The sequence below is a fragment of the Ornithodoros turicata genome, chromosome 1 (assembly GCF_037126465.1).
Source record: "Ornithodoros turicata isolate Travis chromosome 1, ASM3712646v1, whole genome shotgun sequence".
NCBI lineage: Eukaryota > Metazoa > Arthropoda > Arachnida > Ixodida > Argasidae > Ornithodoros > Ornithodoros turicata.
The window spans coordinates 48,197,561-48,224,202 of NC_088201.1; the positions used below are offsets into that span (position 1 = coordinate 48,197,561).

General features: G+C 42.7%; 1 protein-coding gene and 1 long non-coding RNA gene across 9 annotated transcripts in view; one reads left to right on the plus strand and one right to left on the minus strand.

The window, feature by feature from the left end:
* LOC135378187 (ubiquitin carboxyl-terminal hydrolase CYLD-like) overlaps window positions 1-26,642 on the minus strand; it is a 59,703-nt gene that overhangs the window by 23,476 nt on the left and 9,585 nt on the right. For 2 of the 4 annotated variants that reach the window (XM_064611120.1, XM_064611121.1), the window contains 3 exons: window positions 19,598-19,848; window positions 16,092-16,224; window positions 13,807-13,878 (listed from right to left, as the gene is read on the minus strand). In XM_064611120.1, coding sequence (XP_064467190.1) covers window positions 13,807-13,878; window positions 16,092-16,224; window positions 19,598-19,848 — 456 coding nt within the window. Of the gene's footprint in view, window positions 1-5,340; window positions 8,462-13,806; window positions 13,879-16,091; window positions 16,225-19,597; window positions 19,849-26,642 lie in introns of those variants that run through there. The other 2 variants (XM_064611122.1, XM_064611119.1) reach the window with 2 other exon arrangements.
* Window positions 16,977-22,116, plus strand: LOC135378189 (uncharacterized). 5 transcript variants are annotated; one of them, XR_010418307.1, is made up of 5 exons: window positions 16,977-17,683; window positions 18,593-18,826; window positions 18,993-19,073; window positions 19,241-19,416; window positions 19,640-22,116. It is a non-coding gene; the product is annotated as an uncharacterized LOC135378189 (long non-coding RNA). The 5 variants fall into 5 exon arrangements; XR_010418308.1 differs by having other exon boundaries at window positions 18,704-18,826; XR_010418306.1 differs by having other exon boundaries at window positions 16,977-17,503; window positions 17,561-18,826.

Sequence of the window (26,642 nt, forward strand, 5' to 3'; positions counted from 1 at the left end):
AGTGTTCGTTTTATTTTCATCCGCCCAAACACTCCTCCCTGGTTACATTCCCCTTAAGAGGAAACACACTCAACTACACAGCGACCCAAGGGGGCTGCGTAATGTGGCGCAAAGCATCCCTTGTTTGAGAGCAGCGAAGTTGAGTACATTTACCCAGAGGTGCTCTGCCAACGTCGTATCAGCTAAGGCAAGCACATACGAAGTGGCGCCTCTTTTGTGGACAGGACAGAGACAGGACACGAAGAAAAGAAAACGGAGCCGTCGTGCATGTTTGTATGTGAAGGTGTTCCTCGATTTGCGTCTTACTCGTCTGTTGGTACGTGCTGACTAGGAAGCAGCCACAGACATTCCAATAGGACTCGATCGCACCAATCCAGCAAGAAAGTACTTTAGTATGACATCACGACAAACAAGTCCGTCTGTATCATGCACTTCAAGAAAGGAAAAGCCTATTTGAACAGACAGTCACCTATAGGAACCAGGAGCTACCAATTTCTCAGCTGCCTATAAACACCATGTATGCGGAATAAACGGGTTTACATTTTGCAACATTTATTTTTTTTCTTCTGGGAATGCATATGACCACCAGAAGCGGAACCAGTTAAAACCGGTATGAACCGTAATTTTTGTGCTCTGGAGCAGAACTGGTACTGGACCATTTATGATAGAACCGGAACGAAAGACCTTTCGGTTCGACACCCTGAATATTACTCACAACTCTTCTGGAGCAAAACTATCGGTCAAACGCGAATGACCGTTGTATATACCCACAAGGGATGCCACGATGGATATCCACATGTACTGACGTATTGCAAAACTGATGGATACCGTAAGCACGCACTTTAAATTACGAGAACTCAAACGTTTTAATGTGGTAAGTGCAAAGAGGTGCAGCAGTTCATACTATTTCCTTCAGAAATTCACTCGCTTGTCAGTGAACAGGTGTGACAACTTTTGCTACATGCCTGCATTCACACGAATAATCTGCACATTCATGGATTAACCATTAATACCACTGTTCCAGTTGAAGCAGTGGCAACTTACTAATACAGGCAAGTGCTACATGAATGCCTACATAGAACCCCTACTTGCATCACTGGTCCTCTGTTCTGCAGAGATGGTATAATTACTTGTACTGAATAAAATATGCACTCATCAATGAAGCTGATGCAAATGAAAATTCTACTGCACATATAGCTTATGTACAAAAATAAGTTGTGAACTAAGGTAACTTCTGAACCTATGGTATAACAACATGCATTTGAACCACACAAAGAAAGAAGCAGGTTCACCCCCTCCACCCCCACCCCCACACACATGTAAGGCAGCTTTCCCATCAGTAGCAGAATGAACATTACTTTGAGCAAGATTTTGCACACATTTCTGGGTACAAAATCTGCTTTGGGGAGGTCATTCCTGCAGGATATCTGTTTGTGCAAAATCACTCACAAATGTTGGGCTATTGTAATATATCCATTAAAAGAAAGGAATATCTGTTGAAACAAACAAACAAGTGAACAGGTAACACAGGTTAAACAATTGTAACACAAATATATACAGGGTATACAGGGTATACAGGGTGTCCCAGCTAAGTGTATACAGATTTTTTGAAAATATATATAACACTTTTTCCAAGATGAAATCAATTGCAATATAGCATGTGCTGAAGGGCACTCTCCAGGAGGGCATTAGCGAAGTCCAAAGGTAATGTCTTAATTAACTTTCATTAATTAACTTCTTAATTATAAAAGCCACAAAGTTGTCACAATGAGAACATCTGTTCCTTTCGGTCACCTGATATCGTAACCGTTTCCAGAACAAAAATCCGTTCCATAGATCGCCCGCAAAAAATTAGTGAAGGAACGCCATTTTTTTCTTTATTTTGTTCATTGCGCATCTTCGCAGACGCGTATTTCCTTCATCCCCAACGTGAGAGGGGGAAGGAGCACAGTGCCGCCTCATGCGTCGAAGATTAGCTTTAACTCACGGAAACAAAACAAAAACAAATGTATCGGGTGACTCTATCGGAACTGGCCTTATCTTGGGTTGCATGTTCTGTTTCCTTTTAATCTTTTTCCAGGACGTGAGAGGCAATAGTGTGCTCTTTCTCCATCTCACATTGGGGATGAAGGAAAGACACGTCTTCTAAGAAGCGCAATGAACAATATAAAGAAAAAAATTGGCATTCCTTCACAAATTTTTTGCTGGCGATCTATCGAATGGATTTTTGTTCTGGAAACGGCTACGATATCAGGTGACCGAAAGGAACAGATGTTCTCATTGGGACAACTTTGTAGCTTTTATAATTGACAACTTAATTAATGAAAGTTAATTAAGACATTGCCTTTGGACTTTGCTAATACCCTCCTAGGGAGTGTCCTTCAGTATATGCTATATTGCAATTGATTTCATCTTGGAAAAAGTGTTATACAGTGAACCCTCGTTAATATGACCCCCGATAATCTGACATACGCGCTTTACGACCATACTCCTGGGGAACAATGCTGTGAAACCCCTGCAAATCCCCCCGTTAATATGACAATTCCGCATTATGACCAAAATTTTCGGGAACGACCATGGTCATAATAACGAGGGTTCACTGTATATATTTTTAAAAAATCTGTACGCACTTAGCTGGGACACCCTGTATATATATATATATATATATACAAAGAGCTGGCCAAAATTTCTATAAAATCCACATTATGGATTTTCTTCAAAGACTGCACTGCATATACCTGTTTTCGGTATGACCTCCTACGATATAATATTTTAACAGCCAGCAGCAGCTTTAATGAGCTTTCAGAATTAATTTCATTAATTACTGAAAAGGGGTTGGTGGTTGAAATTAGAAAATTGTAGAGCAAAGCCCTGAGGCCTCCAATCCACAAAAATGGAAACCGCGGCAATCTCCTATGGTGCCCTATGAAATAGAAAAATACATATGTATAGAAAAATACAAAATCTGAGCGTCCTGTGAAGTTTTGTTTTAGTCTCAGCCGCTTTATGTCCCACTCTCCACTGTGCTCAATCCCTTCTTGATGCACTCATTGCTGCTCCACAACGAGTGATGTACCCCCACTGTGTAATGCAATGAAGTCAAAGGGAAACCTTATCTTCGTTGTCATTCCTATAAGTTCCTATCAACGATGTAAGGTGAGTCAACGAAGAAATAGAAAAAGGCACAACAGCGTCACTTTTGTCGGCAGAACAACAGTACAGATTGGGGGTGCATCACGCATTAAGAATAGCCAGTCAGCAGGCAGACAGACAGACAGACAGAGACAGCAAGAGAATGACAAAAATGCGGCCACATGCGAAACGAACTCCACAGGACACACGCAGATTTCACTTTTTTGTCCTCTTTCATACTCCACCACAGAAGCTCGCTGCTCATTCCAGTGTTGCTGACCTCGGGGCTCTACTCTACAGCTTTCTAATTAAAATCACCAACCCATTTTTATTAACAAAATTAAATTTGAAAGCTTATTAACACTGGCACTGCCTGTTCAAAAATATTAAGTCTTGTAGGAGGTATCGCAAATAGGTACGTGCAGTGCAGGTTTTGAAGGCAAAATGCAACATCGATTTATGAAAATTTTGGCCGCTTCTCATGACACATTCTGGTGTACGGACAAGGTTTCCAACATATATTGAAAAATCACAGGACAGCTGTCAATACATTACCCTAGTCCACTGCAATAAGTTCCATTAGAATAATATGACAACTGCACTACCAAGAGTCACAAGAAACGTCTCATATCCAGTGGAGGGGAGTACTTGAAGCACCAAGCACTCAAGCACTACTTGAAGTACATTGATGAGTACTTGTACTTCACTGTACTGTACTGAGTACTTTTGATCAATACTTATCCATCAAGTACTCAACTACCCAGCTAGTAATGCAAAGAACAAATTTATCTTGAGGATGATTTCATGATGATAATGATGCCATTTCACAATTTATGACTGGTTTTCACTTATTATATGATGAATGAAAAAGGGGAGACTAAAAGACACATATTTTTCCGTTCAGGTTTCTGCATTTTAAGTTTTTCGTTGCTAAAAGAGAACTTTGTTGCGAACAACAACAAAAAAGACGGAAGTTTTGCACTGTGTGTCTTGTATACTTTTTTTGTTGTTTTTTAGAAATCCTGTGATACCTCACAAAGCAGTGTGAAGTACAGGGAAATGTACAATCTCATTCTGTTGGCTTTGTTCTCCTTTTGTATAGAGAGTGCCTTCTTAGTTCATATTTAGGGCCTTGTGTTTTAGGCTTAAGCCCAGTAAACCCCATCTTTCTTTCTTTATTCATATTCTAGTATTATACCCCTGGGCTAACACCCGGTGACGTGCACTGCGACAACCAGATAAATAAGTTTCACTAGCACAGCTCATGCACATTTAATGTTAATTATTCCACCTGTTTCATTTCATATTCACGAGTAAGCAATAGACTGACAATGCCTTGCACTTACAAGTACTTACTAAAAATGCCAATGAAAAGCGTAATTCTTTTCACATATTGTCACCACCAGACAGCAAGACATGGAGCGATACAAACTATAATGCACTTAATGATGGCTTTAAAGTACTTTGTCAAGTACTTTGTACTTTACTGTAAGTACATTTGTAATGTGACATTTTGTACTGCACTTCAAGTAACAATGCTGCCAGGTGCTTGGTACTTTAGGTACAATTTTGAGGTACTTTGCCCATCACTGCTCATATGTACATAACATAACGTAAGAAAATAAAAAATAATAAAAAATAATTAGTGGTAATACTAACTACACTGTCCAAAAGGTGTACCTACAGCAGATACAGTAACACTACGTACGGTAATATATTAGCAATAATTCACAATTCTAGGTTTTCTAATACTACTAGAGATCAATGCAAATAAAGAGCAACCACCAGCTCTACAATTTAAATAATGGGAGTTTCAGTGAACCGTTTTTGCTCAAACGGTTCGCAAACAGTACCACAGGTGACCAATGAAGAGGGCAACTGCCTCAGAATGTAATTCTGTAGTTTGGCAGCAGAAAAACCGTTCCAGTGAAAATGATTCACTAATGACAGTTCAAAACACTTCGGCCACCAAGTTCCAAAATCACAATACAACTATGCCACTGAATATTGATTGTAGGGGCACACATGCTCCTACAATTGATTCTAACAATGCCAAAACACCACACAATTATAAACCAATAGCATTTTACATTTGGCTGATAAAACTGCCAAGACTTTTCTTAAGATTCAAAATGCAAATGTACAAAAACTGAAAATAGAGCCTGCCCAATAATGACCACATCAGTATTCAAAATCAATCTTCCTTACCCAGCTCTCCAGTGTTTACAATGCCCTGCATCACCAAGTCTTCTTCGTAAACCATGCCTTCCTTGCTTGTCTGTGGTTCTCTAAAACACCCTGTATTATCTTGGTATCCTTGACGATGCCCCTGACAGCAGAAGTCCGCTTCTGCTTCAGTCATGCATTCATTAGCAAGGAAGGAAGCGTATTTCTCAATGTTGCTCTGACGTCCTGTAAGCAGAACTTCCTTCTCAGTACTTGAACCGACTTGACTTGTAGCTTCAGAGACGTCGTATGATGTTCTTGCATGCGTGACATTAAAGGTGCCCTGAGGTTGTGAGGGTGGTACAAGCTCATCTTCGTAGACTGAAGAAGATGGTGCCGACTCGTGGAGAAATTCCTTCGATTCAACTGGCTCAGCCTCCCTTCTGTACATAGCACTTTCAGGACATTCAGGGTCAACATAATCAACAATGAAAGCTGATAGCTTGTCTCTTGCACCCAGCTTCATTATGTGCAGGTCACTTCCAATTTCTCGGAGGAAGTCACAGTTGTCAACTACCTTAAAGGATACGACATCCAAAGGAAGATCATCGTCAAACACATGTCCTGAAAGTTCAGACAGTGAAAAGGGAAGGTGAACCATTCCTGCGTCAACTTCACTTCCCGACAGATTATCACAAAGATATGGCTCTTCCCCACTAGCTTCGTTAGGCACCTGCATCCGCACATTTTGTTCTTGTTTAGAAATAGGCTTCATGTTAGAAACAGTTGTATCAGCTTGTATTTGCTCTTCAGTTCTAGAAGGTGCAGCGATACGCTTACATTCACTTTTACCAGCTGTCCCAAGCCTGTCTTCTGCATCGTGCTGCCGCATCGTATGGCTGTGCCCCAGCAAAGACACGTCTCTGGTTAATATAGTGCAGTCATTGTTGGGCTCAGCACTTGAATGCATTTCACGCTGCACATTACTTGTCTTGAAGTGGGCTTCCTGCATTCCCCATCGGGCATGTTGGCCAGTGTAGGCTTCCTTTTCCATACCAGCATGATTTCCAACTTGTACCACTACTGACTGGTGACCAGTGTCCCTTCTGGTGTTAAATAATATCTCTTTATCAACTGCTTCACCACTGATGTTGAGAGATGGAATTCTAGGCAACTTGTCCTTAAGCTCCAACACAGAGACAGGTGGCTCATGTGGTTCGAGACGAGACATTTTGTCATCCTTCACAGTTTCTTTCCTCTTGCGGGATGGTCTAATGGGCGGCTGACCTACCGAACCATTGTCAGACACAATTACAGGCACAGAAGATGCACAGGTCTGTATATCATCCTTTGCTGCAATCTCCTTTCTATCATAAAGGCTGCCCACATCTTGCTCAGGTCTCCAACTATCTTCTTTAGTGTCAAGGAGATCAAAAATCTTATCAGCAGCATGTTGAATGGCAAAGCAATCTTGCCCCATTTTGTTCTGCATTTTTCGAGGATCATAGGTTTCGAAAGTTAACACAGGACCACCTTTCTGTGCACTGCTAAGTGTATGGTTTTCAAAAGGCTTGCAACCATCCAAGCGTGTTGGACTTGTAGGAGAGTCAACACTGGACTGGACTGGATCTTTGCGTTTGTGCCTAGATGAAAGCTCCTCTACAGAACCTGTCATTGATTCAGAAGGAGGTACACTGCTGGACTCAATGCTATCTCGAGCTGTGAAAGGCCAACTTTCAGACAAGGAGTGTCCATGGGTAAGCCCATTTCTTTCTTTTTCAACTTCTTCGCTTTTTGGGAACCTTTTATAGTTTCCCAAGAGGGCACTTTTATTGAGTAGGCCTCGATCGCACTCTTCGTCTTCATCACCTTCAGAGACGCCATCGAACTGACCCTCATCAAAGCTACTATTTGACAGCACTCGCTCATCTTCACATTCAATGTATGGCTCGAAGTGTTTATCAAATGCATCAATAATATCTTGATCTTCAGCGGAAAATGTTTCCAAGTTTTTGTCTTCTACCAAGTTCTTGTCATTTGTGTCACTGAACTTACCCAGGGCTTCCCACTGTCTTTCACCTGTCTCGGTATCGATAACACCAATTCTCTGACTGTATTCATTAGCAACATCACTCTCCCTTCTTTCCTCTCTGTAAAGCCCCACAGTTATATTTTCAGCTGCCTCAATCACAGCATCTTGTAGAATAAGCTCACTAAAAGAATCAGCAACTTCTTGAAATTCTTCCGACATATAAAATGACACTTGATCAAATCTGGTCGCTGATGGTAGGGGTGTCTCATCGCTGAGCAGTGTGTGTGGCAGAGGATAACAGTGGCTCATGTCATATTCTGATCGGATTTCTTGTGGCAAAGATGTGGAGACCTGTGCACATTTTGCAGGATATCCATCGAGAGACTGATTATTGCTGTCACTATACATTCCATGAGAGTTTTGTTCATACCATGAACCAGAAGAACTACTTTTGTGGCATGGCCCTGGCCGAAAATTGCCTTCATTGTAGTGTTGTTGAATGGAGGCAGATTCTGCCCAGTCAGGCCTACGATGCTGCCTGATCCTACATGTCTGTCTACTCTGCTTTATAGAAGCCTTATTTTCGTTAGTAGTCTCTTCTCGATTTCTCCGTCCACATAGAATAGGGGGTCTATGGATTGCCTTTCCATAGACGTCCTCAAACAGCTTTCCATAGCTGAATGATTCCAATTGAGCTTTTGACTCACCCCCATCTTCATCAGCAAAAAAAGATCTGTCTATCCTCTCCAATGGACTGGAGCTTTGTAGCACTTGTGGTGGCGGAGAATCTACTGCGTCAGCATATTCAGAGTCCGATTCTGACGAACTAACACCAGCACTGTAGTAAGTCGTGCAAGTGCTGCTAGGATGAACTTCGGAAACAGCTGAACAATAGGATTCTGCACCTTCTGACAGTGCTGAACAGAAGGACTCTGCACCTGGACTGCGCTCTCGTTCTTCAAACAGAGGCGCTATCTTCTGACGAAGCCAAAGCATTTCCAGAACTTTATCCGAGCGCACTTGCTCTTGGTAACCTCACGTCCAACTGAATTTGTTATCCACACAAACAGACTAGCCAGGCCAACAAATTATGAGCAGACTGCAAAAACGTTCCCACGGCAAACATCAGTCCATTCGAAAGTCTCCCAACAAATGGTGCACAGAGGGGGGGGTGCAGATATAGTGAGAGGAGGAAGGGGATGTGTTCTAATTTTACCTTTGAGCTAGCAGTTCAGTGCCAAAAGAGAAGGGTGGCAAAGGGCGAGTGAGCACTGCTTTGGCTGTTGCCAGTTATTTTTGTAGTGGCCCAGGAAGTTTGAGAGAACAATTAATGTTGCGTAGTAAACTCTAATTACCAGTTTGCCTACCGTTCGGCATTGGTCTATTCATTTCTCCAGTGCTTGTTGACTTTCTGCGTGCTTGCTTGAAAAACACTGATGTTATGCACTCACACTGCTTCAACACATTCACTTCCCTGTCACAAGCTTTGAAGTACAGCGCATCAGTTAGGTATATTTATTTATTTCAATACACACCAAGGGCCTTTTGGGAAGGGCAAGTTCTTTCCCAGGATGGAGCTGGCATGATTACACAATCAAACCTCCAGAATCTCAGACTGTACTAGCACCTTGACACAGACAAACCTCACACTGTTCTCAGACCCCCAAACCAGATGTTTCCACAGCTTGAACTGACACAACCTGCAGCATCCTAGAAGGTATCATTGAAGCTGACCGCAACTGCAATTCATTCCTCAAAAGTATTCACATAACTTATACACTATTCCTTCCCAGCAGTGTATTTGATTCAGCCCCAATTGTAACCTACAGCCCAATTTTCGCTACATGTCCCACTTAAAAAACCAAGGAAAAAATTTCAGGACTTAATTCATCAAGCAATCTATCAGCAGCAACCATGCAAAATATTTTTGTTAATTGTGTCTTGTCAAAAAGGTAAAAAAAATCAGTTTGTTGCCAGAAATAATAATGTTTCTGTTTCTGATCATAAAAAAATTTGTTTCTATATCAGTTTTCGTTTCCAAACTACCTTCGGTACTGGTTACCATTTCACTTTCCAAATAAATATTTTGTTTTTGCTTTCGTTTCTGAACTATTTGTGATTCTGGTTTCTGTTTCTGAAGCATCACTTTTTGAATTTCTTTTCTGAATCTTTTCACGCCTTGATGCGTTCAAGTATGGCTTCTTTCCTCGCTCAATTGTTCAATGGAACTCTATTCCTGGTATGATTAGAGGACTTTCTGTTAGTGATTTCACCAGCAATGTATGCCTACTCCTGCTATAGCCTTTTTAAGGTAGCAGTATGTATAAATAAATAAATAAATGAATAAAATCACTTGGTGTGCTTCTGGCATTACAGTACTGTTAGTAACAATTCTCGTTTTACAGCGATAGCTCAATCAGGGAGGTTTCGCAGCATTGACAGTGGGAGAGCATTGCAGAAATGAAATGATGGCACAGCGTCATAATGTCACATCACCAGTGGATGCCACCAATGACATCACACACACATGACACCACACCACTTGCAGCACCGCCATTGGCCGGCGCGGTAGGCAAGTAGTCAGGGCTAGAATCGAGCAAACACAGTACTTTACTGTTCATAACAGATTATTGTCGCTCTTTCAAAAAAGCAAGTGTGAAAACAGTTGTCTGTGTGCGTGCAGTGAACACAATAGTGAAATCATTGCATCCCATTGCGTGAAGATGATACAGCTATCGCTGTCGCTTCGCACATTGGGGGCAAGAAGACGTGTTTCTACATAGCCACATGCCATACACAGAAGTGCAGTACTCTTGAACATACACACAAAAAGTTTTCATACAAAATTTGTGAAGAGTTTCCTAGTGACCCTGGATGCTGACGTAAAACGTGAAGACAGCTGGGGACTCGTAAAACTCTCCACGGGGGAATCACAGCATCAGCGATCTCCCCCTTGTATTGGGAACCACAAATTGACCAAACCTGGTGGACCACATTCTTGGTGCACATAGAAACAGTGTACCATTGCGACTGTGCTATGCTTGCACTGTCGCCACTCTGGATGGAGCTGACTTGTTAGCACATTACTGAGATCTATGTTCTAGCGCCCGTGCCTCTCACACTGTTGCATATGATTTAGTCCAAGTTACACCTGTGGTGGACGCTGACAAATTGAGCGGAAGAAAGAGAGTTACCGTGCTGAATTCAGTTTCCATTATCGTTGCCGCCCTTTGATTCCATTTCAGTTTCTAGTAATGAAATCGAAAATATTTTCATTTCTGTTTCTATTGCAATTTCCTGCAGAATTGGGGCTGGTAACGTTTCTTGTTTCAGGTAACAAAGCCTGAAAAAATCAGCAATGTGCAGAGTGACCTTGGAGGTGTGGCCTCATCTGCTGCCGTGACGCAGCAATCACAGCTTGACGTACAGCAGCGCAGCCGGTAGCCAAGAGAAGGGCACCTGACCAGCACTCTTGTAGGGTCCCGCTGGCCACGGAGCAGCGTCAACTGCACATATTCCTTTACGGGCTCCGGAAGGAGTGTGGCGGATTCTAGAGGGTGTGCAGACCAATGACCTCTCTCACACTCTTTCGTGTGCACGCATGCTACAAGTCAGCTACAATCAGCATTCATAGACAAGAATGCATGATTGCAGCCAAAAACGAAAAATTCCTGGAAGGGTCCTGCACGACTCCTTCAAATATCAGATCAAAGAGAGGAGTGCGCTATACCCGTGTTCAACGTAAGAATGGCATAAAACGCATAAATGGCATAACACCATGCGGCACTACATATAGGGTTCTTTGTTTCAGTGGTGGTGCACTACTTGTCACGACGGAGAGTGGTGCTACTTTGTACTGCAGCCACTAGGAACAAGGACGGGGTTCGCGCAAGTGTGGGCGGATTCACCTTACATGTAAATCTACTCCCAACTATGAAGCATATGGTGCGATGTAAATGTGCCATTCTCTTCAGTATCGGGTAAATACAATATCCATCACAAGGCAATGCGTACCATGTGCACACGCACTTGATGGGAATTCATATAGGTATGTATATGGCTGTGGCGACATCACTGCTGTTCCCTTTGACGTGTAAGGTGTAGCAGCTGCCTGCGCTTTCCTTAGTACTGCCGTAAATTTTCATGATGGGGGAATACCCTGAAACACCGAATGAAGAAGACACAATTTATTCTTTCTGTGTCTCAGGGTATTCCTCCATCATCATGCTTCACCAGCTAGCCTGCGTCTTGTCCCTTTTCCATGTAAATTTTTGTCTTTGCCTTAGAACAGATTTACCGTATTCCCGTGCATTAGTCGGCATGCCCAAAGAGGCGAGGGAGGCCAGCATGCCGCAGAACCCCGTATTTTACGGCATGCCGGAAAACCCGGGGGAATTTTTCTTGGGGTGAACAACCTGCTGAGACCAGTGATAAATAACAGAAGGTCACGGAACACAAAGGCAGAAACCGAGAAAGGATTAATGAGAGTGCTTCTTGCGCCCTGACAAGCGACCACAAGAGTGACAAACACTAGCAGGTCAGGGAGCACAGGGGTAAAACCCCGATACCCCACCCGCATAACTATAGGACAAAGGCTTGACAGGAAGGAGATAAGGAAGTAGAGCAGTGGTGAAACCAAGAGGATGCCGTGCATACTCTGTTTCTGAGTTCAGAAGTGGATTGTGCACCATTGGAGATGGACGGAGCATACGAAATGCACGCTGCCGTGCAGCCCCCGGCAACATCAGCGACAGATGGAGAGGTGCCACGAGGAGGACAGCGCGGACGCTCCCGAAGTTATTCGATCGCATTCAAGCTGGATGTTATAGAGAGACTGGATGAGGTTGGTGGCAACATCAGTGCAACTGAAAGAGCATTTGGTATTCCTCGCCAGTGCGTGCAAGACTCGTTGAAAAGCCGGGATCAACTACAGGCCTGCGCATCAGTTAACGACGTTTGCGTTCGGAAAAGAAGTAATCTGCCTTCCAGTGAGGAAAACAGGAGGAAACGAGCCAAGTTCCCTGAGATGGAGCAGGAACTGCCGTCATGGATATCGCTGCAGCGTGAGAATGGCTTCCCCGTATGTTCCAGCACGATTAAGGTACGAGCTCAGCAAATATTAGAATACGGACATGCTCACGGACAAGGGTTTCATGCGTCGAACGGCTGGCTGGAACGGTTCTTGAAGAGGCACGATATCGTCAGCAGGACAGTGATAAGTGTGGGACAGAAAGTGCCAGCAAATGCAGACTTGTTGTGCCAAAACTTTTTCACCTTTCACAACTCAATCCTTGATGGTGTGCCTACATCCTGCATTGGAAACATGGATGAGACCCCTTTGTGGTTCGACATGCCACAAAGCAGGACATTCGACTTCAAGGGCGTAAAACAAGTGACATGCAAGACGACGGGGAAGGAGAAACTCAGGTACACAGTTGTTCTGAGTGCGATGGCTGATGGAACAAAGTTGAAGTCAATGATTATTTTCAAGGGGCTTAAGAACGTGCCAAGGTTTGAGTTCCCAAAGGAAGTCACTGTCGCTGATCGCTTCGTCACTGTCACAATGAAAGGAAGCATGACGGCAGAATTAATGAACACCTACAAGCAGAAAGTGTGGGGCACCCGACCGGGAGCATTTTTCGAGACGAAAGCCGTTCTTGTAATGGATAGCGCACCCGCGCACTTGAAAAACACTACAAAGACCAGCTTCAAACAGAACTATAACACATGTCTGTCTATCATTCCTGGTGGTCTGACACCACTTCTGCAGCCAGCTGATGTCGTTTGGAACAGGCCGTTCAAAGCAGCAATGAGGGATCGATGGTTGAATTGGCTTCGCAGTGGAGAAGTAGAGTTCACAAAGACAGGGAAACGTTGGAGTGCTTCATACCTGATGGTTGCACAGTGGGTGAAGCAGGCGTGGTAAGAAATCTCTCAAGATTTAATTCGAGAGTCCTTCGTGAAGTGCGGACTGGTGGGGCACCAGGACGAGGAGAAACTGCACAGGTGCCTGCGAGAAACAATAATGTCTGGCACACCGCGCTTCGAGGATGACGACCGGTCAGGACTTACAGACAGAGAGAGCGACTCAGAAGGTGAAGAAGACGAACTTCAGTTTCAAAATATGCTGGAGCAACGACAACCACAACCACTGAAAGACCAAAAACGGATGCAAAAGTACGAAGAACAGAAATAAAGTCTGTAGTTGGTTTACCACGTTCACTGTCCGACATCTTTATTTTTCCTTCGATTTTTGCGGCATGCCGGAAAGTACAAAGTTTCCTAAGCCCAGAATTTGGTCAGTCTCGAGTTATGCGGCATGCCGGCTAATGCGGGGGAATACGGTAGGATAACAAGAAGTTTGTTTTTCAGTGCTGCCTTTATAATGAGATCGACTGTGCTGAATACTAAGATTTTCATGCGCTTTGAAACAAGTAGATGACGACACACTTGATGGGGGAAGACTTATTGTTTACCTGAAGAAGCATTGCTCATAGCAGAAAATTCGTGTCTTGCTTGTGGCCTGGTGCTTGAACTTGGAAAAGTCCCTGGAAAACAACAACAAAGAAACAAAAAGCCACATAAACCAAATCAGTCAATGTAACAGATGGGATCCAACGGTCGAGCAGGACCATTGGATCATTTGGTGTGGAATGACGTTATGTTATCTTATTATATGTTACTTGATGTTATCGTTGTGTTGTAGGAATCCTCTATCATATATTTGCCCTAAGGCGGTCACATCAGATGCAGATCACTAGGGACCAGGACTTTATGCACAAAAATCTTGCAAAATATGCATGCAAAGATGCGGTGCAAATTGTTGAAATATGCACAAAATATGCAGAAATATTATGATGCTGGGAATGTTACTCCAGAAGCTTTTGCGTGCCTTGCAACTGTAAAAATACCCAAATTGTCAAAAAAAATGTTCTACAAATGAAAGTGCACACGCATGCACACTCAGGTATTCATCATTGGTCATCGTAGTATGCAACCATAGCCATATTCAGGTTTTAAAAAGTGCACACACATATACATTTTTACATGGAAGAATTAAAAACCTCATGTTTTGCCAGCTAAGAAAGCTATGTATCTCGATAATGTGGACTATGTCCCTGGATGTTATTCCGGCAAAATAGCTAGCTGCCCAGTTCATCTACGCCATGCGCAGAAAGCTCTTCGTTGTGCTGTTCATTGACTTCGAGAACGGCCCACACAGAGTGCAATACTTTGATTCCCTTGTTTTTATCAAGCACGATGTGAACTCGCTGACTACTTGTCGCACATTCTGTTTTCTGAAGACTGTTCTAGGACTAGGTGCTTGTGGTGCAGTTAAATCCACTGATTGCGTAGCACAAAGCAGCATAGAGGCAGCGTAGAAGCTTAAATGTGGATCTGCACAGGTTTTGGGCCGATGACCTCTTTTCTGAAATAACGTGAGCAATGGCAAAACAAAGGGAACGACAAACGCTAAAAACTGTTCAAATGCCACTGATACATGATGTAATATGCACTCAAACGGTGCCGAAATATTACATAACGATAAACGATGCTTTATTGCAACTTCCACATAAAGAATACAATCAGGGGGAAGCCAAAAAGCAGCAGGAGGCTGCTTGACAAGGGCATTACTCCTTTAATATAATCGTCGCGACGGCATCCAGCAAATGAACAAAATCATCTATGTAGTGTGAAATATGGAACACTATTTTAAAACTAACCTTTCAACTACCTAATCTTTAAACATAACCTTTAAAACTAGCACAACCATGATAAAATACTACAATGTGTGCAGTTCGGTATGTACAATACTGCACAATACAATATGCACAACACAACACAATACTACATTGTGTATACAATAACAAGAAATTGAGCTCCTATCCCGAAATATCAAATTAAGGAAGAAAAGGAGAGGTCATTGATATATACCTTCTGGGTATGAAAACTATTCAAACCGTACGAAAGGGTATAAGACAGGGACTGATGGCCGTAGTTGGTCCTAAACCTGGGTATTGTCCATTTGTCCCAGTGGCGAGTACGTTGTGACAAGTGTCGTAACGCAAACAAGGATAACATATAATTATTATTTTGTCGTGTGGCAACTAGAAAAGACTTGAACATATGATAGTTGTACATACTGGTTATCTTCATTATCTTGAAAGTGGTAAACAAAGGCTGTGTGTGTGCATCGTAAGGTACATCGGCTTTTATACGCACTGCCCGTTTCTGTAGGGTCAGTAAACTAGTTATGTCTCTCTGCGTTCCTGTGCCCCAGACTAAAAGGCAATAGCGCAAGACCGAAGAAATTAGTGAATTGTACACAAGTAATTTCACCCTCGAAGGCAAGACATGACGCAGACGGTTCAAGAGTCCTATCGACCTTGATATTTTGACCTATGGGATAATATACATCAATTATATATAATATATTATATATTATATTATATTATATATAATATACATAATATGCAACAGTCATATTAGATGCCGATCAGAAAGAAATATGCCAAATTATGCCATTATATGACACACAAAACATTGTAGACTTGTGTCGTCTTGATCGGTAATGTGTGGAGAAACGTTAGAATACCCATCAGAAAACATATTTAAAAAATATGCATTTTGCATGAACTCCCAGGCTTTACAGATCACTATGCTGCCATACTAATGCACTGCACTTGAAATAAAGCAGTTTTTGAATGAGACTTGTCAATTTTGTGATATTATGTGTTCATAATTTGTGAATAGCACTTACCAGTATCCTGTTCACACTGGTAGTCTTCTGCTCGTAGCAGTCCCAAAACTGGAACTAAAGAAGCATGGCCTAGCTTTGCTTCAAATAGCTGCTGCTCTCTGTACTTGCCAGTGCCTGTGCCCACTCTGTTATCCTATGCAGAAAAAAAAAAAAGAAAAAAAAAGAAAGAGACATCTGAATGAAGAATATGGCAAGAAATTATACTAAAAAACATACCTATATAGTCACACAGCTTTCCTGACAAACAGATTTAAGTCAAAATCCACATGGATAGCAAAACTAGATCAGCATCAACAAATGGCATACACTACATCTGCTCACAAATCACACACAAACTTTTAAGTTTCATGCAAGAGGTTAGGAATTTCTCATGCTTTTCATGTGCATATTCAATGCTATAACATGTTTTATGATTGTTATTATTTACGCACTTGTACACCGGTTACAGGACTTGCATCCGTACACAGCTCTTGCTCTGGTCTTTGAAAAGACGGGTAGGAGGGGGTTGTCTAAGTCCTTGTCAAGTTTTGTCGAAGTAGCAAATCATGATTAAGTCACATGTTACAACAGAGAAATGCCCCTTCAACAATTTAATTCACTTGTATCTTAAGGCGTAGTCATCTACTGGTAACTCTACTTATTTCATGCAAATCACAGAAATGGAGGCAAATATGCACGAAAGTGTCGAGTGAAAATAGTAGGTATACTATTCGGCAGCAAAATGTTATTTTACCCTGGTTATAACAGTTTAGGCTGGAGTTTCCAACGCACGCGCTATCACCGTTGTCACACCCAATATCATGTGCTAAGCTTCGTCATGTATCACATGTCCGGCGCAACGGCACAACAACCCACGCTACGTGCTACTCTGCTACTCTACGTGGCGTGTTGTAGTGTGAATACTGGAAAGTCTAGCTGAAACCCACAAACGCAGCACCGCGTTGCAAGGCGTTGTTGCTTTCGTCCGATAAGAGCCGTCCATAGCGGAAACAGCGGAAATTGGCATATGTTGATCGGTGTTCGTAGGCCAATCGCCTGCCTTGTTCCTTTGAAGCGGTTGTTGCGTTGCGTTGTTGGTTGACGTCATGTTGATGATTTCAGCCACAATTTACAACGACTTATCGTACTAAAGCTAAAGCCTCCTTGTGAACGTTCACCTGAAGTTCAACCATTCGACAGGTGGACGAAAAACAATTAGGAATTAGCGCAGTTTTGCGGAACTGCTGTTCGGTGGTCCGGTTTGCAGCAGAATTGCATAACAAACAGAAATGTCTTTGAGGAGGGAAAGTGGGCGAAAGTAAAGCACGTGAGAAAAAGAGTGACATATGCAGAAGTTCAATAAGGTTGTTTTGTCTCCATACACAGGCTGCTCCGTGTAAAAGTGCAAGGACATAAGCTTTTGCTACAGACAGGTGCTCTTTCTACTGTTTTCCGTGACATCTGTTATTCTTTTCTCTTTCTCTTTTTAGGTAATTGGTGATGCGCCGAAAAACATCAAATTCGTCAACGTATAACATTCATAAATAAGTTTCCATACCTCTTCAATGTGCAGGTCGTCAAAAAAGTTTGAGAAGTTTCTCTGCAAAACTGCGGTAATCAACATGCCTTTTTGCCACCTAAGGCATGACCTAAGAACCCAGTCCCCATTAATGTCAAATGTCCTTACGAGTGAGCTTGAGAATTAGAGAAGCAGACTGCACTACTTTCTTCCTAAAATAAGTAGTGCATCAGTTTGCATATTGTTTACGCAGTTCTATCATAAACATTTTGCGTTTTCATGGTTCTAGTCCATGAAAAAAAAGTAGAATTCCCATTTTAAAAATTATTCAGTATAGAAGGAGCGAACATGTTCAGCACCTAATGTAAGGGAAGTAACCTCCATGAAACAATGAATGTTTGAAAATATATCATGCCTTGACTCCATTCCTGCAACAAAAGTAAGGAAAACATCAGTTTTTCAGCCTGTAGAGTGGGTAGCTGACAAGGAAATACCATAGTCAGCATCATCACCAAATTCAGTAGAACTTGAGCTAGATGGTATATTTTGTTTTATAGGGGAGTTGGCGCAAATTCAGCACAAATATGGGGAGCAAGTAGAGAAGATGAGCTCTGACTTTCAGCTGGTTCATTTGACTTGCGCCAAATACGGAGCTTCTTTGCTGCTGAAGTGCAGAACACTCAAGGACGTCACATTCTCGAAAAACAAACATGTTTGTTTTCATCAAAGTTTATATGTGTTTACTTATGAGAGTGATGCCGAATATCAAGCATAACGTACGGCTTTGGAGATAGAGGGGAAGTACAATGCTTGGGATGGAGGCATGGCTGCAATGTTGCCAGTTCTGAACCCAGATTCACTCTCGCTACTTGCTAGACACACCTGCATATCATTCTTTTGGTTTTGTAACTTACGCATTTTCTTAAACAGCACTGAGGTAAACAGCACAATTCCTGCTTTCTGTTCTGAGGCTTTTACTCATTACTATCTGTGTGCCGTGCAGTGCACACACTACATGGAGGAAGGAAAGAGAGGAGGAGCCCTACTGCTCCGAGAAGTGAAGCCGAGATTGGGGGACGCTCCAGTGACATCACCGCTCGTTTTCCGCTTTCAGTTACATACATCTCTATGGGAGCCCCCAACGCATAGTTTCGGAATACTTGGAGAGGTGTGGTGGTAGCGCGCCGAAGTGGCCCCCAAAGTCACGTGTGCAAAGCGACCTCATTGGACTATTCAGGTAACGTGACACTCTCGCGGCTCCAAAGAAGCTACAGCTCATCTCCTATCCTCACGTCACTTGCCCCACGCTTCTCTCTTCTGTCGAAGAGCCGTTGGGGCGCCTCCTTTTCTTCTTTCCTCCATGACACACTATGTAATTAATCATCGATATGTCAACCCTCCAGTGAATGTCTGCTACCTGGTGCACATGGCCATCCTCATCATGTGAGGACAAGACATTAAAAGCGTTACCACATTTAATGCAGGTGAGAACTGATTGCTGTTATCATAATAACAAAGACGTATGCAGTGTCCTCTCTTATAGGCAAAGTCACGAACCCTCATAGGGTATTTTCACATTTCAGTTCAACAAGTGGGAATTTTTGCAGTGCCACTTGAAATACTGTGGTAGTTCATGAACTCGTCATTGCAGTGGATGTGTATCAGCAAGATGTACGAGCCTGCAGTGCTATGGGTTAGCTGCTGTTGCATGCAAAATGTTGGCGACACAATGCGTCCTGCTTCAAGCCATCTAGTGATGAGAGCATAGATGAGGGTGTTCATCTGCTCATGTCAGAGGCAAGCAAAAAGCCACACAGAGCAGCATTGGTGAGCACTTTAGTTAGCTGTCTGTTGTGACCCCTTGAGTTCTGCTGTTTCTATAGCTCTTGACTCTGCTGACTGGTACAGTTTGACATTTTTCCTTTACCAAGCAATGCATGTGTTTTCAGACATGTCCAACACACTGTTTGAACAGTGAAAACAAATGAGAAAAGTAAACTTCACTTACAAACTCCACTCCGACCATAAGATCCGGACTGGTATCATGCAGGTGCCCCAGCCAGCGCACCCTACCATATTCTGGACCATGGTCGCTCACCCAAACCACCCTGTCGTTCAGTTCGATTGGACAAGCGTCCTTTTGAGTGGGGACAGTCGAAGATGTGGCACATGCTGTACTCGAGTGGTGCAGCTCTCGTGGCGTCGGTGGCAATGACTTTTTCTTCGAGGGCAGCTTAGGTGCCGACAGGGAGCTTGGCCCTACGGTACAACAGAGGCAACACCAGACATTTTGGACTTGATTGCCCAATATGAATGAATCGCAATGAAACTGACAAAAGAAAATGCCCCTCGTTCTGCTATTTCTATAACGCATATTTTGCCCTGTGGCTTACACTATACTGGATGAAAGTGCAAGCACATCTTGCATTTTGGTGGGACCTCAGAATCACAATTTCAGACCTGACTTAACACTTCGCATCGGTACTCTTTTGCCTTCCAACTTATCATTTGCATGCCATTGTGCTGTGCTGTTGAAATGGTGGCAGAGTAAAAAAAAAATTCCTGTTAGAATATGGCTTGCTTTGGAGCATGCTGACTTATTTACCTCTGGGTGGCTTGACTCCACCGGGAATGGTGTCTTAGCAATATTCTGGTTGATTGCCTAGCACAAATGCAGTCAAGTGAGATGGCGAATGGAATCAATATTACTGGGCCCAAATTGAGGCCGCACAAGTGATCACATCTTAGCCATTCTAGCCGAAACCAGCCAGGGGTGTAGCACCCTCTTAGATTTTGCTGTAAAAAATTGTATGCATTTCCTTAGGGGTGCATATGCAGGATATCAGCCTTTTTTTCTTGGTTTTCTTCTCGAACATGGGGGTGCCACGAGCTGGACCTAAACAGGAGAAAGTGTTGTGCGTTCCACGCGTCCTTCTGACACATACAGAAGACATTTCTTTGCCTTCTTTGTGTGGTGTTAGAGGGGAAGGATCGACATAGCTTACCAAATTGCATATTGAACGAGAACAAATCTGATGACGTGGTAAGAGCTGAAGAACGGAGCGTTTTAACCCACTTGTTTTCCACTCAAATATGTTCTCGCAGGAGCTCTAGATTATTTGTGCTCGTGAACTGCTGAATGGAGATTGTTTCACGTAAAAATATGAGGCTGATCTGTATTCACTGTTTAACTACGCGATTGAGAATATCGGCCACACGTAAAAAATGTCACTTTTGAGATAATGTTTTCACATACCTAAGGCCGTCTAGGAAGTGAAAAAGAAAAAGAAAAAAATATCATGCGATTTGCAGAACAGAGCCTCTCCTATAACATAATGAAAATCTACAGGTGTATTTTTTCTTCAACGATAAAAAAAAATTTTGACAGCGCATTCGCATTGCACTCTGTCAGGTACCGTTATCATCCTCCAAATTAATTTTGCCTCACTGTTTTTATTCCACTTTTCTGTAGATCTTCTTGCATCAGTTAATCATAAATATTGGCTGAGAGCATGTCAGAACGCGGCGTAACAATATTTGAAAACTATTAGTCTTGTGCCGCCCTTGTCCTTCTGCAGAAAGTATTAAAAGAAAAAAGAAGAAGAGGCAGTACGCGCATTGCCTCTCTTTCACTGGGAATGGACGTGTCCTCTGCATGCACCTGAGTAGAAGATATTGCTCAAAAGTGATGGCACCTCCTCGACATGTCTCATTGTGCCTCACCTTCAGCAGTTTTCTTTTCTTTCCTTTTTTTCAACCTTATGTCCTCAGTGGAGAGCCAGAACGCATGCACACTCTTCAAGTTTCCTTTCACCCAGAGGAACAGCTCTGGTGGCGTCAGGATATGTGCACTAAATAGGGGCGCTGCAAGCTAGCCATAACCTTTTAGCAGTACTGCCAACACCATCACATTGCCTTTTACCGTGGAATGAGGAAAAAAAGTGCCACGTAACATTTATGCCGAAGTCATGCTTGTGAAGGCAAAGGTTAGCAATTTCATTTTGTCTTTTACTGTTGTGACGCAGCACCGTCAGAGAGGTAGTGCATTTTTCGGATGTGAGGGAACTATGCTTTATGTTGCCCAATAAACAAGCGGTGCATGGTGTGTACCGTGACGTTGTCCTTAGTCAGACAATCAGAGACGACAACAAAGCTGTTGTGAAGCAGTGAATGTGAGTCGTCGGTAGAATGGTAGAAAGCGAAATTAATTCAAATGATGATAATAGTACCTTACCGACGGGATGTGAATGTGCTGACAATTTCTTGTTTTTTTTTTGCACTTAAGAAAAAAATACAAAAATATACTTTTTTGGCCCCCTACCCTGTTGTCTAGGCCTAAAGAATCCATTGAACATGGCCTTATCGGTTTTCACATGAATGCAGGCATATCTGTTTCTTCATTTCTGGAGATTGTAAAGCTTTGTCCTACTATCATATGCATAGACTCTTCCATCGTGCCAAAGTTCAGCTAAATACAGTGTGTCCCAGCTAACTGCGAACAGATTTTTAAATATATATATATCACTTTTCCCGAGATGTAATCAATTGTAATATAGCATATGCTGAAGGGCACCAGCAAACTCCTAAGGCAATGTCCTAATTAAATTTTAATAATTAACTTTTTTATTATAAAAGCTATTAAGTTGTCCCAGTGAGAACATCTGGTCCCTTTGGTCCCATGATACCGCTGCCGTTTTCAGAACAGAAATCTGTTCGATAGATCGTATGCAAAAAAAAATCGTGAAGGAACACCATTTTTTCTTTATTTTGTTCATTGCGCGTTTCGGAGACGCGTCTTTCCTTCACCCTCAATGCGAGAGGGTGAAAAAGCACACTATCGCCTCTTGCGTCCTGGAAAAAGATAAAAAGAAAACAGAAAATGCAACCCAAGATAAGGGCAGTTCAGATAGCGTTACCCGATACGTTTGTTTTTGTTTTGTTTCCGCAAGTTAAAGCTATCTTCGACGCATGAGGCGGCACTGTGCTCCTTCACCCTTTCACATTGGGAGTGAAGGGAAGACGCGTCTCTGGAGATGCGCAATGAACAAAATTTAAAAAAAAAAGGTGTTCCCCTTCATGAATTTTTTGCGGACGATCTATCGAACGGATTTTTGTTCTGAAAACGGCTACGGTATCAGGTGACCGAAGGGACCAGATGTTGTCATTGGGACAACTTCGTAGCATTTATAATTAAAGGGTTAATTAGAACTTTGCCTTGGGAGTTTGCTGGTGTCCTCCTAAGGAGTGCCCTTCAGCATATGCTATATTGCAATTGATTTCATCTCGAAAAAAAGTTATATACAGGGTGTCCACGCTAAGTGTGAACAGATTTTTTAAAAATATATCAGTCACTTTTTCCAAGATGAAATCAATTGCAATATAGCATATGCTGAAGGGCACTCCCTAGGGGGGCATTAACAGACTCCAAAGGCAATGTCTTAATTAACTTTCAATAATTAACTTTGTAATTATAAAAGCTACGAAGTTGCTCCAATGAGAACATCTGATCTCTTCGGTCACCAGATACCAAAGCCGTTTTCAGAACAAAAATCCGTTCGATAGATCGTCCGCAAAAAATTCGTGAAGGAACGCCATTTTTTTTTCTTTATTTTATTCATTGCGCATCTCTAGAGATGCGTCTTTCCTTCGCCCCCAATACGAGAGGATGAAAGAGCACACTATCGCCTCTTGCGTCCTGGAAAAAGATTAAAAGAAAACAGAAAATGCAGCCCAAGATAAGGGCAGTCGCGATAGAGTCACCCGATAGATTTGTGTTTTTGTTTTGTTTCCGCAAGTTAAAGCTAATCTTCGACGCATGAGGCGGCACTGTGCTCTTTCACTCTCTCACACTGGGGGTAAAGGAAAGCCGCTTCTTTGAAGATGTGCAATAAACCAAATAACGAAAAAAAAAAAAGCGTTCCTTCACGAAATTTTTGCGGACGATCTACCGAACGGATTTTTGTTCTGAAAACGGTTTTGGTATCTGGTGACCGAAGAGATCAAATGTTCTCATTGGAGCAACTTCGTAGCTTTTATAACTAAAAAGTTAATTATTGAAAGTTAATTAAGACATTGCCTTAGGAGTCTGTTAATGCCCCCCTAGGGAGTGCCCTTCAGCATATGCTATATTCAATTGATTTCATCCCGGAAAAAGTGATTGATATATTTTTAAAAAATCTGTTCACACTTAGCGTGGACACCCTGTATAAACATATATTATTTTTAAAAATCTGTTCGCAGCTAGCTGTGCAACACTATATATACCGAGTGTTTCAGTTAAATCCCCGGGCTAAATAATTCGTGAACGGGTGCACCAATCGACGAACTTCCTTTTTTACAAGTATCTGTCCGATACCACCTACAAGCTACGTACCGTGTGAATGAGTGGGAAGCGCTCATTATTTAAATAATTTAATTTCGTAAAAAAACATAACTTCTAAAGCAGGTCGCTGTCGGCATTAAAATGGGTACTACCCCTTCTGGGACTTTCCCTACCCCTGTCACCGAAGCGGGTCATTTGTTGCAGTAATTAATTTGTTTTGGTTTACATATTTTTGTCGCGGCTGGTAGCAGTGAAGCGCAAAAGGACGCTATTCCGCTCCCTTATCCACCAATGAATTGCATGTTCTTGAGCTTACTTCGCAATGGGGAGTGTTGAAGAGAAAATGGAAAGCATGTGATATCAAGGTGATATAAAGGTACTATGTTTCGTCCGTGGGATCATAACAGAGAAAGGGAGCATATCAGTCAGATAACTGTGGTGGGGACTGGAGTAGCCTGTCTGACGCTGTTACTTTTTCGTCAGCACTCCCCATTGCGAAGTAAGCACAAGAACACGTAATTCATTGGTGGATAAGGGAGTGGAAGAGTGTCCTTTTGCGCTTCACCGCTACCAGTCGCGACAACAATATGTAAACCAAAACCAATTAATTACTGCAACAACTGACCCGCTTCGGTGGCAGATTTTTCTCTAAATGGTGTCCACCAAAGGCCCCAAAAGGGGTAGTACCCATTTTAATGCCGACGGCGCCCTGCTTTAGAAGTTATGTTTTTAAGAAACTCATTTGAATAATGAGCGCCTCCCACTCATTCACACGGCGCGCAGCTTGTAGGCGGTATCGGACAGATACTCCTAGAAAAGAAAGTTCCTCGATTGGTGCACCCGTTCGCAAATTATTTAGCCCGGGGAATAAACTAAAACACCCGGTATATATATACAGGGTGTGTGCAGAAAAACGTGACCCGCATTTTTACATGTAACTCGTTGTCTACTTACCCGAGAAACTTCCGGTGGCGTATGATGGCGTATTTATGCGTGCGAAAGCTACAAAAAAATTCTGGAAGCCATACTCAGCACAAAAAAATAAACAGAGCGCGAAAACATGGGCTTCCATGCATTAGAATAGGGCGGTCATCACACACTAAACTTTTTTTACACCCTTTTCAGTGTAAGGTGGGTGTGCCATAACTCACACCCCTTTGAGTGTAAAAATTTGTAGGTGTAATGAAATACACCTACCTCTCAGGGTGTATTTCACAACACACACACACCTCTGGAAGGTTGTAACATCTACTTAGCGGGTGTGCTGCTTATTGGTCTACACTGGTGATTGGTTGATGCCCTATAACTGAGACTGATTCAATTGTGTGCGCGTAAAGTCCGCAGCCTTGGTTCCATAGTGCGTGTATCATGCATATCAGCCAAAGTAAATACATAACGTGAACATGTAATGCATTGTGTGCTCCCAATATAGCAATTACGAACTGGTGCCATATTGGAACAATTTGATATACGGATAAGGATATACGCGCTTACATTTAGACGCGCTTAGAGATAAATTCGAAACATCACATAAATGTGATGACGAACCAAGCTCACTTAGAAAGGCATTTCCCTTCTAAGAGCAAAACAGACACTATATACATTGCCTGTCTTGAGAGCGTCTCTAAATCCGATAGCCCTACTCCCATTCCAGTCACAACCAAGGGTGAGATGTCCAAGTTTAATTTGATTATACACACAAAAAAACACTGAATCGTAGGAATTGCTTGGTGTATCAGCTCACCATCAAGATAACGTTTGTGTTTCTTACTTGTTTTGGTATGACGGAAAATTAAGACTCAGAGTACACGCTATTTATATTCCATGAAATGTTAAACATTTCACAATAAGGCAAAATGCCCCTAAATCATTGCACCCTTATTACGCCCTTAGTACACCTTTAACACACCAATGTAGATGTGCACCCAATTCACACCCACGTATGAGAGGATCAGCCTCGAAGGGGTGTAATAAGAGTATGATCTGGGTGTATATTTCAAAATACACCTCTCTTACACTAACGTAGGTGTAAAAAAATTTAGTGTGCACAGTGCATGGTAGTGCATTTCGGTCTCAGGAGAGTTATGTGCAGGCACCGCTAGGGGTACTGCCGATGAGCATGCATGTGATCCATGTGGGACATCGTTTCGATTTATGCACCGATAGCTCCCCTAGGGGTACTTGAACACAACTCTCCTACGTCCACGATGGTGCCCTAGTCTGATGCACGGAGGCCGATGTTTTCGTTGCTCCGTTTATTTTTGAAGCTGAGTATGGCTTCCACAATTTTTCTGCAGATTTCGCACGCATAAATGCGCCATCGTGCGCCACCGGAAGTTCGTTAGTTAGGTAGACAACAAGATATGTGCCTAAATGCGGGTCATGTTTTTCTGCACACACCCTGTATATGGGTGGTGGATTACCTGTATTACCTATGCGGGCCAATAGGAGGACGCGGAGGGCAGGCAGTTCCCTGCTCTCGCTTAAGAGATGGTGCAGCGTTACCGTTGTTTCGCGTGTCCCCTTGCGGCAGGTGAAATAACGGTAGCTACACTCCTGTCTGCGCCATGGCAGAAGCCTTGCGACACGCGAAACAACGGTAACGTTGCGCCATCTCTTACGCGAGAGCAGAGGCTTGGGAAGTGTCTGCCCTTCGCGTCCTCCTATTGGCCGGCTTTCAGGAGGAGAAGCCTCCCTCGCTCTTGGTCAGCAAACGCAAAAATAGTCGTCG